The following is a 16,405-nucleotide window of genomic DNA, read 5'->3' as shown; positions in this document are numbered from 1 at the left end:
ATGGCTGAGCTCAATTTCTGTAATGGAAAATCGTTATAGTTTTAATCAGCAGTACAGTTCTGCAAGAAAGAAGGGAGACACCGTATTCTATCAAGCACTTTGTCCCTTGAAGAAGATGGGCAGAATTTCTACATATCTAGATTTTGTTGCTAAGAGCTAATACATGATGCTCTGCTAAATCTTTGCTGCAATTTCTGTCTGTGGCTTGAGTGGGTGGTCATGCATTAGGGTGGATGTTACGTGTAAGTTTGTCATTTGCCACAAGCCAAAGAGCCCCACGCTGTTAACACATACGAAGTGTTTTATGAATCAGCCATGAGAGCTGGAACAGCTTTCTATTGAAATTGTATCTTTTCATGATATGAGTGAATCAGATACGAGCTATTTCAGTCTTTATCCCTAGTGATGACCTCGAGAACAAAGCATTGTTTTCAGTCCTAATTGAATAAATACCAATTCTGGGTTACGAAGCAAGCATAGAATTCCTTCCCATTTTGCTTTGTCACATTGCAGAATAGAGATGTTCTTTGCAGCAATATTCCAGCAATATTGGACAAACTAAAATAACTCTCTTACTCTCCAAAGTTTGACATTAAGTTTATCAAGGAAAGAAGTGCTTTGTGTTTTCGCTAAATCGCGGGAGGGGGGGGGATCAGCCTCAACCATGCTTTTTCCATCGTTTGTATTCCACTAGTGATTCTGTAAGGCTGACTTTTGAAGGTGGTTAGGAGATGGGGGCAAGTTCAGGATGTTGCAGCCCGCCTCTTTCCTTGAGAAATGGCCCCTGTATAAAAATGCCACTTCTTTTTTCCCCCATCAGCGCTATAATTGTCTATATGCTTCTAGGTCCAGTTCAAAGTGCAGTGGTACCTTGATTCTTGAACGTAATCCGTTCTGGGAGTCCTTTCGACTCCTGGAACCATTGGAAAACAAGTCGCGGCTTCCTATTGGCTGCAGGAGCTTCCTGCACTCAATCGGAAGCTGCGTCGGAAGTTCAGCTTCCAAAAAACGTTCGCAAACCGGAACACTTGCTTCCGGGTTTGTTGCATTCAGGAGCCTATTTGTCCGAGAGCCAAGCCGTTTGACAACCAAGGTACCACTGTACAGGTGATTCCCTTTAAAGCCCTACGCCATCTGCTACTGGAGTGCCTTCTTCTCCCTCATATTCTCCCTCATTCTTTAGCTCTTTATTGGGAGGTGATGCTCCTCAGTCTAGCTTTCATGGAAGCAAGATATTTGGAAGGATGGAGTGAGTCCTTGTTGAGTGCATTGGGAGAACAGCTTACCATAAACAAATGCTTGCTGTGTCGGTGCTACCAGACACCATATTTCGCTGCTACTATATTATGTGAAATTGTGACGACTGAAAGCCCTGTTGCTTCTCTTCTGTCATGCTAGAAAGTTGCATATGCTTGAATAGTTTTTTTCAAATTAATTTGCATTTTCCTCTCCCCCCCCCTTTCAAAGCATGGCTGGGAAGTGGTGGACTCCAATGATTCTCCGTCTCAACGCCAAGAGGAGTTACCGCCACCTCCCTTACCGCCTGGATGGGAAGAAAAAGTGGACAACCTTGGACGTACCTACTACGTCAACCATAATAACAGGACAACACAGTGGCACCGGCCAAGTTTAATGTAAGTGCCTGCCTTCATGCAGCGTATAATTAACTTATGATATTGAGCACTGAAAGATGTGCTCATGGTCAGTTACCTAAATGGCTTTCTAAAGTAGTAGGAAAATTAATGGTGGAAAAGCCCATCAACAGCTATTAACCATAATACAGACATAAAGGTGAAACTCGGAAAATTAGAATATCATCGAATATTAGAATATCGTTTCAGTAACGCAATTTAAAAGGTGAAACCAATATATGAGATAGATGCATGACATGCAAAGCAAAATATGTCAATGCTTTATTTGTTGTAATTGTAATTATTTGCCGTTAGGCGGGTCAATTATAAATGGAATGTAATTAATGAAATGTAATAGTGATGTTTATTTTTGTATTATTGTATCTATTTGTTTTATTTCTGTGGAATTTCCAAAAGGAAGCATTTGTAAAAATTAAAATTAAAATAAAAAATAATAAGTTGCATTACTGAAATAAATGCACTTTTCGACGATATTCTAATTTTCCGAGTTTCACCTGTACATAATTTTATTTATGTGCTGCTTCTCCACAGTTCAAACCATGCTCAAGGTGGCTTACAATGTGGGGGGGAAATACACGTTTATGACAAAAGTAGTCATAAGCAACAAATAACAACATTAAACACAAGCAAACTGAACAATACCCACATAAATTAGAAGTTCTAAAATAAAGATATAAAAAACCAACAGCAACAATCTCCCCACAACAAAGAAGCCTCAGCAACAACTTAGCCCAAGAGTATGTTCAGCAGCCTCAGCTTTTGTAGCTGGAGTCAGTCTGGGCCCGGCCCTCCCACGTCAGGTGGGAGAAGACTTGCAAGGCAGGGAGCAGGTCTTCCAGAACTAAAAGCCATAATAACTAAATGGAATCTCTGTATTCAGATTTGGTGGACAAACAGCAGCAGAGGTCTTTAGCTTTCTTGTCATGATCCTGGGTTTTCTGGAGGATTCTGACTCGTCACTGTTGAAAACAGGGCACTGGACTGAAGCTTTAAAAGTTTGTGCTTGTTCTTACTTGCAGAGCTGGTGTTTGATAGCTGAGGGGTGAAATATGAGACCCCTAAAGTAATATTTGTTGTTCAATATAATGTAAAGGAAGGAGAAGCTAGCAATTTAAATGCCATACATTTCTCTTGGCTGTATTCCATCCTTGCTTCATCAGGGAGCCTGCGCTTGTGAGACTGATACTGTAGATAGATTCATCAAACTGCTACAGTGAAGTAATGCAGACTGCTCTAGGAAGTAGCCTCATAATTGATGGTTTGTAAAATGTTTTGCGGTTGTCTAGAAACTGAAGTTCATCATTTCATAGTCACTGCTTGCATAGACAATTTAAAATTGCAGGTCATTAAAAATAGACATTATTTTACAGTGACCCGGTTTGGAAGTTTAATAAGTCAGTATATGAACAACTCTTTTGCCCATGGATGCAGATAATTCTCCTCTCTTCTTGAAAGAAAAATGAAACCTGACCCCAGCTTCTTTTAAAACTGGTAACCATAGTTTCTTGGTGCAGGTGAAACAGAAAACTGTGGTTACTTAGAGACTTGCTGGTTTGATTGCTCACTCTACAAAGGGCTGCATGCATGGGCAAAAGGCTAGTTCATATATCAGTTCATCAGTCCAAGATGTGATCATCCAAAATCGGCCTTTGTGGTGGTAAAATTAAAGTTCTTGTTGTATACAGTATCTGATAAAAGGGGCAGTTGTTTACAAAGCCTACAGTTGCACTTAGTGTAGATCTCATTGATGGTTCTGTTGCAACAGAATAACAAGGTGACACTTTCAGTTTTTTTTTTAATTTTTAAGTGTTTTATTTGGGGGGGGGGGCGACCAGAGTGCTTTGATTTACCATTAGTATACGTCTTCGGATTAGTTTACAGAGAAAAGAATTCAGCTGTATTGGCTTATGCTTTATTTTTTTTATTTTAAAAAAACTTATAAAATAATAATACAGTAAAAGTATTAAGTTAATGTCTTGTTTGACCTACTGTTATGAATGTTATTTTGCTGGTGCCTTTTCATAACAGCTTTATTTGTACTGGTGATTGCCTCTTCCATTATTCCCGCTTCACCTTCCTGAACCTAACTCACTGCTCAGCTTTCCCACAATTATTAAGGTTTAATCTGATGCACTGGCTGCAATCCCAAACACGTTTAAAGATTAAATCCAGTTTTCCGCCAGTGAGTTTTACTTGTGAGTAAAGACACATAGAATTGGATTGTTAATCCTGTTGACTCTAGTGGTCTAACATTGTGTGATTTACAACACTATTTAGAAATGAGTCCTATTGGAAATCAATGCAGCTGGCACGTAGCGTATCAATAGACTTAAATCGGAGACCTTTACATTTACTGGGTGGAATTCAGCGCCGTGCTGGGGTGAACATTGCATTCCCCTCTGTTCTCTCCCTTTAACCATTTTTGGGGTTCTCAGACGACACCCCCCCCCCCAAGCTAATTTTGAGGGACACTGGAAAGCCAGTAGAGGGAAGCCCAATTGTGCAAGCCTTCTAGACTGCAGGCTTGTTTCATTATTTTGAACCAGAGCCTATCATGAACATTGCTGAGTCTCTTTAGGCTGCAGTCCTGTGTACACCTACTTATGAGTAAGTCTCACCGAACTTCATGGGGCTTGCTTCGGAGTAGACATGTGTGGGATTGACATGTAAGACACACATCTTTAGCTTAAAGGCTGCTGTATCTTGGAAGTCAACATTTCAATTTAATTACATGCCGTACAGCCTGCCTAGTTTGTTCAATGCTTCACTCTGCTGATTAGTCTTCCAAAGTTTTTCAGCGCTGTGAAATTGAAGAATGAAGAGATGGCCCCTTCAGGACATGGGGACATTTTCTCCTGGAGTTATGTTTATACAGCGGGATTTATCATATCTCATTATCTGATATTTCCCCCGTGTGGGAGTTTCCTCCATTGTACAAAGACATTTTTGATTAGAAACACAGCAGTTGGTGCTGATTTTTGCAAGTTTTACATCCATTTATAGAGCAGAGTAGCTCTGTCGTAATTTGCTTGTAGACATTTTGTGTGTATGTGTCTCAATGTTGTTTGATTTATTGGATAAAGGGGAACAATATCACTGGCACGACGTTCTGTGCCAGTCTTTTAATGAAATCTCTCCAACTGAACCAAGGACTCTCATTTCCCCACGACTAGTCCAGCATATATTTCCCATGCTTCCCATGAATCCACCATAATGAAGTTTTAGGTGCTAAAATCTGTTTAGCCCTGGCCAGAAGGAAGTAACTCTGAGTCTCACCTCTCCTACCTGACCAACAGCCATAAACACTCATCTCCATAATTGCCCTTTCCCATGTCACCTTCCCATTGATTTGGTTCCATCAAAAAGTCAATTGTCCATCCTCCTTGTCACGAAGATGAAAATAGACCAATCCCATAATAATTTGATATTTAACCTAATATCTTGCAAACCAATGCAGTTCCGGCATGCAAATGAGAAAGTTGTTCAGCTTGAGTTAGCTAGATGGAATTTTGCATTTGTTTCCCCTGTATTCTGCTTATTTCCTACTCCTTCCATTCTCAAAAAAATAATTTGAAAAATTCAAAAATCCTTTCTAATTCAAATCTTTGTGGTTATCTGTTTGTGGCCGTGAGCTCAGTGGAGCCCTTGAAGTCTTTCTATGGTGCTCATGAAGCGTCTGAGCCCCTCCCCAAAATACTACCCCCTTGATCTAGTGATTAGGGACGCGGGTGGCACTGTGGGTTAAACAACAGATCATAGGGCTTGCGGATCAGAAGGTTGGCGGTTCGAATCCCCGCGACAGGGTGAGCTTCCATTGCTCGGTCCCTGCTCCTGCCAACCTAGCAGTTCAAAAGCATGTCAAAGTGCAAGTAGATAAATAGGTACCGCTCCGGCGGGAAGGTAAACAGCGTTTCTGTGTGCTGCTCTGGTTCGCCAGAAGCGGCTCTGTAATGCTGGCCACATGAGCCAGAAGCGGTACGCCGGCTCCCTCAGCCAATAGCGAGATGAGCGCCGCAACCCCAGAGTCGTCCGTGACTGGACATAATGGTTAGGGGTCTCTTTGCCTTTGCCTTTACCTGGTCTTGTGATAATGAGGGTAGTTTATACCCTTTTCACCCTTGATAATTATGTAGAGCTGAAGCAGGACGTTGTGCAATTTTACTGGATCTGGGTTTTATCCACATCCCTGGGGAAAGTGTGCTTGCTCGTGCCTTTTCTCTTTAGGTGGGTGAGCGGCAATCCAGTGCAGGGGGGGGAGGGAAGTGACTAAAGGAGATGGCATGCCCAACACTTGCTCAGATACCCAAATGTCCCTACAGCCCTTTAAAGGTTGGCAGCCCCTGGCCGGAGTATTTTTTTTTGCCAGACGTGGAAAACAAAATGGTCTCATTAAGCTTAAGCGATGTCACAGTTAGTTTTCCCTTCCCCCCACCACTGTTTCACTGAATTATATACACATGTAATTTATGCAATCTTCTTACCTTGGTGATGGGAGTGCTTTACATGTTCACCACTGAGAAATTTTTTGAGCGTTTCTTAGAATTACCCTTCTAAAAATATGAAAAGCTTAACTTCAAATGTCATGCATAATTGAATGGGGGGGATTATCAGCTGTACTAGCATCAGGCATTAGTTTAACATCCAGTAGCGTTTCGCTTTTTGACAAGCAGCTACGTTTTCTTTCCCCTGCGACATAAATCTTGCAAGTTGGTTGTTTGTTTTTCCTTTGGATTTATAGCTGTAATTTCGGTCAAGTACTGTCTAGCTCCAACCTCCCTTGTTGCATTGTCTTTTGACGCTGCAAGTAATCCTTATTTGGGTAACTTATTTTGATAATCAGATTGTTAAAACACCAGCTCCGTTTTTCGATGAGATGGGGGAGTTGATTTATTAAACTCAAAAGAGTTTTGTTTTCTGAATATGAACAAACATGTTGGAATTTTAGGCTTCTTGATATGAAGTGGTAAAGCTGTTCTATGCTTGGTAGTGGAGTGTGTCTCCTCCCTCAAAGATCAATACTTTTAACATACAGTGTCCATTGTCTCAGCAGCTTTGCAGGGTCTCAGGAAGAGGTTCTTACTAGCCCTGTTCCATGAGGTCACTTAACTGGAGATTCCAGAACCCGGGAGTGCATGCTTGAAAAATACATTTTCAAATATTACGGTGCGGCTCCTTCCGAAATCTATGGCTCCTTTTCCTTGTTCAGGTGGAAAAGGAAGTAGTGTGGTGTTGTTGGCATCTGACCCATTCCCCATAACTTGGAACAAGCTTGTCCAACCCTTTGATGCTTTGAAGTTGTATTCAAAGAAGCCAGCTTTAGCACAGTTCAGCAACCTTTTAGCTTGTGTTAGTGGTTGTAAGGATAAGTAAACAAGTAGTCGTTCCCCACTCTCACCCCAAAGCCAAGGAGAAAAGGGGGAATTCCCAGGCAAAGGATCCCTAGGTGATTTCCATTTCAGGCGCACAATGAATTAGATTTTCAGCAGAACAATTAAAAAGCCATTTCTGTCAGTCTCCTCTGACAGAAGAATGAGCAATGGAGCTTGGGGTATCCTCTCTCGCCACATGAAATAGCTTTTCTCAGGTCACCATCACTACACAGTGAGAACTGCATCAACGGGGTTATATCCAGGAATGTAAAAGGTAAAGGTCCATTAGGTCCAGTCGCGGACGACTCTGGGCGCTCATCTCACTCTATAGACCAATGGAGCTGGCGTTTGTCCGCAGACAGTTTCCGGGTCATGTGGCCAGCATGACAAAGCCGCTTCTGGCGAACCAGAGCAGCACACAGAAACACCGTTTACCTTCCCGCCGGAGTGGTACCTATTTATCTACTTGCACTTTGACGTGCTTTCAAACTGCTAGGTTGGTAGGAGCAGGGACCGAGCAACGAGAGCTCACCTCATTGCGGGGATTCGAACCGCTGACCTTCTGATCGGCAAGCCCTAGGCTCTGTGGTGCTTTAAATACCGTACATGCTTCAGCCTGGACTCTGTTTCTTACTACAAGAACTGAAATTTGCCCTTAATGAAGTTGACTGCTTGAGACTGGCTGCAGGCTTTCTTTGCTTTGGAGTACAGAATGATCTCACTTTAATCTAGCTTGCAAGAGACCTAGGGATTGATATGAGATGCACAGAGTGGACTTTATAGGTCCCGAAACGTTGCTTTTAAATTTGGTGCTAATTTAGGTGTGCTGCCACTTAACAGGGCTCATACTTCCCCCCTCCTCCAACCTAACTCATGACTCTTTTGTCAACCTAACCTTTCAGGGATGTGGGATCCGAATCCGACAACAACATCCGGCAAATAAACCAAGAGGCGGCTCACCGGAGGTTTCGATCCAGGAGGCACATTAGCGAGGATTTGGATCCAGAAGTACCGCCCTTGGAGGGTGGAGAGCCACCTGAGGTATATGCAGGAATTAAAACTGACTTTTCAGTTCGGCGCTCTACGTGATTTTACAGAAAGACTACGTGAAATGCCTTAGGAACCGAGGCTTCCAAACACAATGTGTGTTAAAGGCAAGATTAGAAAGGTACAGCGTGGGAGATTTATGAGGGGAAGACACACATGCCTTCCTCCCATTGTGTCGTCCTTTGTTAGTATATTATTGGTTCCCAGTGACCTTCCTTAGTTAGTAAATGCAACCGAGCAATAGAGCAGCTGAATAAGACTTGGATGTTCGTATAGGCCAGGCATAGGCAAACTCGGCCCTCCAGATGCTTTGGGACTACAATTCCCATCATCCCTGACCGTTGGTCCTGTTAGCTAGGGCAGTGTTTCTCAACCTTTTTTGGGCCACGGCACACTTATTCCGTGAAAAAAATCATGAGGCACACCACCATTAAAAAAGTTAAAAAATTTAACTCTGTGCCGCCCTATATTATAATTATGACTGTAAGAAACACTTGCCAAATATTGCTTTCCGGTGGGTCAGTGTTGTGTATTGGCGGCCGCCAGGCTCGTTTGCACTGAGCTTTGGGAAAGAGGAGGAGAAATATTGCTTTCCGGCGGGTTAGCAATGCAACGTGACAATGCAAATCACCCTTCTCGTCGCCGCACGTCGCGGCACACCAGCGATTTGCATTGTCAGCTGAGCTAGGGATCATGGGAGTTGTAGTCCCAAAACATCTGGAGGGCTGAGGTTGCCAGTCTTTCTCAGCCTTGGTCTGGCTAGCTAGGGATGATGGGAGTTGTAGTCCAACAACATCTGGGGACCCAGGGGGGTGTTTACATCTTTAATGTTGATTGAAATCCTCTATATATTTACTGCTGTGGTGTAAGCCCTATTGAACTTGCTGGGATTTGCTTCTTGGTAAATATCCAAAGGATTCACAATGGCAGATTGTGGTTTTATTGTCTTAATTTGGTCCAGAAGGCACCTTAAATGTCCCGCGTCTTCCACCAACACCCACCAACTGTCAAATATTCATTTAGCCCACGGTTTAATCTAGAAGATGGAAAGAGTGGGTGGGGGAAGGCACAACTGAGAAAACTATCGCCACTTTTGCTGAGTGGAAGGGAAGTTTACTTTAATTAAACATTGTTTTTATTAGATCAAATAACGCTTGCAATTAAATAATAATAATTAAACGGCATCGCTTTTGCAAAATTCAGCTTCCAGCCTGCTGATTTCTGGCTATGGGAGTCTTCTTTCTTGACTTGATGTAAACTTGGGTCCTTGTGTGTAATCTGCTTTGTGCCTCGATAGCTTGATTTTGATAACTTGAATTCCTTTGAGGTGGGGGCTCACAATGTAACCTTGAAGGTTTGGTCTCAAATCAGGAATAGCTGGCAATTGTCCCAGTGGCTAAATGGCATAAACAGCAAGGTAGCCTGGTGGGTGGACTCACAGCATGTTTTAGAAAACCCGCTGTTTCTGAAATTTCGCGATTGCACTTCCGCTACCTGCCAGCTTCCCCCTCCCCAGCTCCCTTCTCATATCCATAGTACAGTATGTTAAGAGCAAAGCTGATTATCAAATGCTAATCACGTTTTCGGGAGACTTTTAAAGTACATATTGGTTCTCTTAAGTTCATTCGATAAGCAGCCCAGCTAAGACTGTGTGCACATTATGTGGAATGGTTGCATGGGGACGTATGGCAGGGAAGGTTGCCGTTTTGCATATTCACCGTCGATTCTATCCTTTCGTTCAGCCCTGGGAAACCATTTCAGAAGAGGTTAATGCAAGCAGCGATTCCATAAGCCTGTCCTTGCCACCCCCGCCTTCATCGCCCATCTCTCGGACCAGTCCTCAGGAGCTGTCCGATGAACTGAACAGAAGACTTCAGATCACTCCAGATTCAAATGGGGAACAACTCTCTTCTATGATTGTAAGTACCAGGAACCTCAGTGTGTACGCTGCTATCTTGGGTATGCTGCCGCCCATTCTGGCTGCTGAGATTCTTGCAAATGCTAGAAATGTTTTGCACTCGGAGATTAAGATAATCAGTTTTCCAAAGAGCTGCTGCCTTCAACACAAGAGTGCGCAAATGTGTGTGTTCTTCTTTAATTAAAATCGGACCGCTTTACAATACAGCAGGGTTGCAGTACTCTGAATATTTACTGGCGTGCAAGTCCCATTGAATCAGTAAATGTGCTGTTCAGCTGCAATCCTTAGCATGCAAACTGAATATGGAAGCAAATCCTGATGGATCTAATGGACTTCTGAGAAAGCATATTTAGAATTGGACTATTGCAGTTGTCTTTTATTTATGTGTAACTTTCAGTATGTTTTTCTGATAAATTACTACAGGTATAGCCTGGACTTTGTTGGGTCAAGTATTCAGTGGATATAAGTTGATAATTTTTGATTGGGAGCAATGTGCCAGCATGTTAGGAGTTTAGCATCTGTTCCCATAACTCAGCAGTTGCATTTAATGGTCAACGATGAATACTGGCAGGGCGACAGTATCAGTGACTGTGGATAAGGGTACTGCTAGGTTATCTATTTATTTAAAGGAAGCAATTTCAAATATTGCATATCACAGTTTAATGGGACACCTTATCAGCTTGCCTTTCATTGTTCAGGAGATAAGGAAGCTAAATATAGGAAGGTTTCATTTATGAATAACTTTGAAATATTCACCAGATATGCTCATTGGGTTCAGATACAAAGAAAAACTTGGATTACTTTAATACTTTGTGTGATTAAGTCCTGCTGAAATGACCATTTCCATACATGATTCTGTTCAGGGGCTGTTACAATATCAGAAGCAGTTAGCTGAAAGCACTTTCTCTATATGAATATAACCGTTTCTGATACTGTACGTAGGTGAAACACTGTTGGGTTTGCACAATACATTTCTTGCATGATCACTGTGGGTGTTGCAAGCTTGCCTCACAGGTGTGAATAATTTACAAGCTGTTCTCCTAATCAAGTCAATTCTGTGTCCCATCGAATGGGAGCACCTGGATATGTGATAAGCCTATCATGCGTTTTTCTGTTCCTGCTGATCATGTGATCTGCTTCTCACATGGACCTAACGATCCTGTAAAAGTGGATTAATCATTTTTGAGCAACAGACAACCCGGCTGAAATAACCCCTATCAATAATAATATTCACATACAGTGGTACCTCTACTTACGAATTGAATGCGTTCCAAACGCACATTTGTAAGTCGGAAAAAATTGTAAGTCGAATCCCATAAGAATGCATTGGGAGAAAAAAATCATAAGTAGAAAAAAATCCTATCTAAAAATTCGTAAGTAGAAAGAATCCTATCTAAACCTCATCCAAGATGGCGGACGGAGCTCCATTCGTAAGTAGAAACATTCGTAAGTAGAGTTATTCGTAAGTAGAGGTACCACTGTATAGGCTGGGTAAGATACCTCCTCTAAAACGCATTACAAACCATAACCCACACACGTCTACCACAGGAGTCTTGGTATGGAGATGTAACGCTACAGTACACACACATTGCAAAAAGGTCTTTCCAATACCTCTTAGACTTTTCAGGGAGCATCCTAGCGTTGCTAGTCCCATCAATAGGCAAGCTTGGAACACCCTAAAGCACATTAAGAGAGGATCATCCTGTCTTCCTCCCCACCCATCCTGTCTTCTGCTACGACAGGGAACAAGAGAAGAGGAGAACTATATGTGGCAGGAGCTGAAACTCTCCAGCTCTGCGAACAATAATGAAGCAAACCGTCTTTGACAGGGAAAGCTGGCTTGGGGAGTCGAGGCATCTAGAATGTTTCAGGCAGTGCCGATCACTCGGCCAAGGGTTCTTGGCATCCGTCTGTCCCGGGAGACGACGGAGGAGCCCAAGGGTGGGGAACCTTTATCGGCCCAAGGGTTGCATTTTCTTCTGGGCAGCCTTCCAGGGCTACATGCCGGTGGAAGGTGGGGACCAAAAGCAAAAAGGCAGAAAGGGCAGTGCAGAGCTAGACTTCTATCTCTATACGTTGGGTGGCATTCCAGCCGTGGCAAAAAAACAGAGATTTCTACTCCTGCACCTTTCCATCCAGAGATGCAAGAGGTGTTATCACAATGCAAGTGCAGATTCTAGCCAGGGAAAGGAACCCAAGGAGGGCACAGAACAGAGCTGGTTGAAAGTCACAAGGGCCAGATGGAGAGACTGCATTTGGCCCCCTGGCCCTGAGGTTCCCTACCCCTGCTCAGGTTTCTAGGATTTAGCCACAGCTCTCCAAGGCAGCCCTCCGAACCCTCATCATTCCTTGTGATTTGGGATGCTGCTCCCCAAGGCACACAAGAGGGCTAAATACCAGGCCAGATGCCTAGACCCTGGTTACAGTGGGAGCCTTGCAAGACATTAGGGTGTTCAAAGTACTTCATGTCCATTGGTAATCTTCACACTGCCCTGTAAGGTGCATGGATATTACTCCATTTTACTTTGTGATAGAGAGGCAGATGAAGATGCCGTATTTTTCGCTCCTTAGACGCACCTGACCAAAAGACGCACCTAATTTTTATAGGAGGAAAGGGGGAAAGCCCTGTTTTGGGGGGGATCAGCTCAAAGTTGTACAGCTTCTTTTACAAATGGGAAACGCCCCCTTTTTCAGCATCAGCTCACAGTTGTGCAGTGTTTTTGTAAAAGGGGAAAGCTCCATTTTTTGAGGATCAGCTGACAGTTGTGCAGCTTTTTTGCAAAGGGGGAATGCTCCATTTTTGAGGATCAGCTCAAAGATGTTGAGCTTACCTTGCAAAGGGAAAAAAATCCTGTTTTTATGGGGTTCAACTCACAGTTCCGCAGCTTGTTTAGGAGAGGAAAGGGAGCCATTTCTACAGTTTCCAGACAGATAATCTAATCAACCAGTCACATGTCAGCTGGGGAACACACAACAATGGGGGCCTGGGCAAGGGGGCGGGGCCGGGAAGGCAGCTAGCGTCTCTTATCTCCCTCCCTGATCTCTTGCAATCAGCTGCTGAGCGGGTTCCTTTAAACACCCTCCTCCCCTCTTGTTAGCCTTTAGCTCTTTCTTTAAAAAAAAAAAAACCCAAGCACGATCTGCTTTTTGCCCCTGGGCAATTCGGCTCCAGGGACCATGCATTCGCTCCATAAGACGCACAGAATTCCCTCTTACTTTTTAGGAGGAAAAAAGTACGTCTTATGGAGCGAAAAAACGGCAAATAAAGCCCTCTCTTTAGAAGAGTCACGTAAGTATTTCCATATTTCCCCTCCTCTTCTTCACTCAACACATTTTTGTTGAATAGCATCCAGAACAGATATCCCAACAAATGCTCTAGTTATCTTCCAGCCTCCCATTAGTCTCCTCTAACGCTATATTAATGTTGCTGGAATATTTTTCAGCTATACTTGATATTCAAGAAAGTCAGCTTTCTTGAAGTTGGTCAGCAGAAGAGGGATTTCGTTTCTGGTGATCGAACTGCAGAGGGTGGAAGAAAGAATACAATATCAAAAAGTGAATCTAATTGATTTTGAGTCAATGGGAAAATGCCAGTGTACATTTAATAATTCAGTGTGTCCTTTTTCCTTCAGCAGAGAGATCCTTCTGCAAGGTTAAGATCTTGCAGTGTGACTGATGCAGTTGCTGAGCAATCCCATTTATCACTGGTAAGCAGGATTTTCTTAATGGTTTTTTTCCCTACCTCTCTTGTATCTAATGCACTTTTGTATTTTTGATCTGCATGGGTCTGTGACACCTTCTCTTGTGGAAATCATTCCAGCTGTGACCCCAAGTTATATATTGACTGCTACAAACTTTCTTAAACCCTCTTAAGAAGGGTAGGAAGCCTAGATCCCAGAGAAGGGAGCGTTCTCAGTGCAGGTTGGAGATGATGGGATGAAACTGCATGGTGTTGGTCAAGATACTTCTCGACCAGATGATCTGAACCAGTTTTCGGGCATCCTGGGATTTAGCATGGATATTTCTCAAGAATGGATATGAGCAGGCATAGAACAGGCCACACAGTTGTATGGCTGTGGTACACATAATCTATGGCAGGATTGGTGCCCTCATGTGCTAGATATGTGAAGATACATTGAAGATGCGTATGAAGGAGAGGCCATATAAATAAAACTTGGAAACACCAGATTAGTAATTTACAGGTCTACCCCTAACCATGCTTACTCAGAAAATCACATAATTTAATGGGGGTTTCCTTTCTAGTAAGTGTGTTTAGGATTGCAACCTAAGGCTTGCAGTCCTTTCTATGCTTACCTTGGGAGTAAGCCCTCTTGAACTCAGTGGGATTTACTTCTGAGTAAACATAACTAGGATTGTGCATTGGTTTGTTTGCTTTTTTAAGTACATACTATGGAGACCTAATATTTATATATTAATCAGGCATCATAATGTTATGATCCATGTCATTAAGTGGGGTAATTTATGTATACATTGAAATTGCATGAGGGGGAAACAGGAAAAGGTGGCAAAATTTCCTGGAAAATTGTTTTTTGTTTGCTTTGCTTTGCATACTAACTGTTTTGCTTTTAACTGTTTTGTTTTGTTTTCCTGTTTCTGTTTAACCTGCTTTCCTTTCTAAGTAGTATTCTTTCAGCTATAATCCCGAGAACTTTTTACCTTCTACTCAACATAAACATGCATAGGATTATGTTGCATGTCCAAGTCAGGCATACCTAAAACAGCTCTCCGGGTTATGGCAAGTCACATGAAAATAACTAATCATAACACCACAGGAGAACTTTTTCCAGTTTCTCTTCGTGTCAGAAACAGCTGGTCTGCATGAGAATACATTTGAGATAACTTTAACACTGGATCGTTACATATAGCAGAATGCATGGACAAGAATGAATTCTCATAGTGAATTATTTTTCTTTCAAATGTCGATTGAACTGAACACTGTCACAATGGAAGAAAACAGAAATTTAAAAAATGTGGTCAAACCCCTCTGGAAAACCTTGCTGCTGCTTTTCTTAGCGATTAAGTTCTCTTCTCTTCTTCCCCTGCCCATTGCACCCCCGTTTGCAGACACTTGCCCTTTCCGTTCCTGGTGGGGCGGTATAATTAACTGAAGATCCATTTCTTCATATTCAGCTTGATTTAAGCCTTGGCTCTCACTGATGGGGGGAAAAGAAACCTTTATTTAATCCTGAGATGTCTCAGATTCTTGGCTTAGATCATTTCTTTGTTTTCCTGCCTGGAGAAAAGGAATAGATTTAATTGTCCTACACTAGAGCAACGTTTAGCACGTTGCCTTACTTGCTGCTTCAAGTCCCCAAGGGCTTTGGGTGCAGGTGTACACATAGTTGTGTGGCATTCAATAGTATAATATTGTTCTGGAGGTTGCGGTCGAATTATGAAGTCATCTCTAGGTGGAAATGAAAACAGAAGTATTTTGGGTGCAAGTGCTGGTTGGTTCAGGCCAACACCTCATATCTGCTGTAATAAGCGACCAACCTTTTCCTTTCATTATCAGGGACTGATAGCTTCTTTGCTGACCTTTAAAGTTGATAGGGTATTTCCAAATGGGTTTTGTTTCTTCCGCAAGACATACGCATCACCTGTGACCTCCGTTCCTGACCACCCCTTAATTGTAACAATTGTTATTTAACAGCCGAGCGTCCCATCTAGGAGAGTTCGTTCTTCAACTGTCACGGGAGGTGAAGATTCAACGGTAATCATGCCTTTATCAAGCCAAATATACCCTCTTCCTATAAGCCCAGACTCTGTCCTGTCCTGTTCTTTTCTCTTCTCTTGGCTTCTCTCCAGAATGTTAGCCTTTTAGGTCTCTTGTGGACTATTCATCCCCATCCCCATCCCCCAATCTCTTTGGCTGCAGGTTGTACAGATGTCAACATTCCTTCTTGTGCCTCTTTGGTGAGATAGATCACCTTTTCCTAGCACTCACGGCGTAAGTTGTGGGTAAACAGAAAACAGACTTCTCCCTCCAGTCCCTCAGTTTATTATGCTGGGGTTGCCCCAGCCCCTCTGGATGGCTCCCAACAGAATATTAAAAACATGATAAAACATCAAACATTAAAAACTTCCCTAAAAGGGGCTGCCTTCAGATGTCTTCTAAAAGTCAGATAGTTGTTAATAAAGTTGTTCCTTGACATCTGATGGGAGGGTGGGTGCAGCTACCGAGAAGGCCCTCTACCTAGTTCCCTGTAAACTCACTTCTCTCAGTAAGCGTATATTATACACACACACACACACACACACACACACACACCTTACCTTTCAGCTACATAGACACCAAACAGTAAAATTATAATATAATTTTAATATAAACAACTGAAACAGTTCAAATTATAAAGCCCCACATCAAAAAGAACCCACAAGATAATAGGCACCATTTTTCT

The 16,405-nt window shown here is 42.6% G+C and overlaps 1 protein-coding gene across 17 annotated transcripts in view; it reads left to right on the top strand.

The window, feature by feature from the left end:
- Window positions 1-16,405, top strand: part of NEDD4L (NEDD4 like E3 ubiquitin protein ligase) — a 250,845-nt gene that overhangs the window by 188,327 nt on the left and 46,113 nt on the right. For 9 of the 17 annotated variants that reach the window (XM_035101002.2, XM_088652853.1, XM_060280348.2 and 6 more), the window contains 5 exons: window positions 1,468-1,634; window positions 7,924-8,062; window positions 9,811-9,987; window positions 13,619-13,693; window positions 15,658-15,717. In XM_035101002.2, coding sequence (XP_034956893.1) covers window positions 1,468-1,634; window positions 7,924-8,062; window positions 9,811-9,987; window positions 13,619-13,693; window positions 15,658-15,717 — 618 coding nt within the window. The remainder of the gene's footprint in view (window positions 1-1,467; window positions 1,635-7,923; window positions 8,063-9,810; window positions 9,988-13,618; window positions 13,694-15,657; window positions 15,718-16,405) is intronic. The other 8 variants (XM_035101003.2, XM_088652854.1, XM_088652858.1 and 5 more) reach the window with 1 other exon arrangement.

Source organism: Zootoca vivipara, chromosome 10 (assembly GCF_965207765.1).
Source record: "Zootoca vivipara chromosome 10, rZooViv2.hap1.1, whole genome shotgun sequence".
Classification (NCBI taxonomy): domain Eukaryota; kingdom Metazoa; phylum Chordata; class Lepidosauria; order Squamata; family Lacertidae; genus Zootoca; species Zootoca vivipara.
Note: the sequence above shows the minus strand (reverse complement) of the source record. Positions and strands in the feature narration are given on the sequence as shown.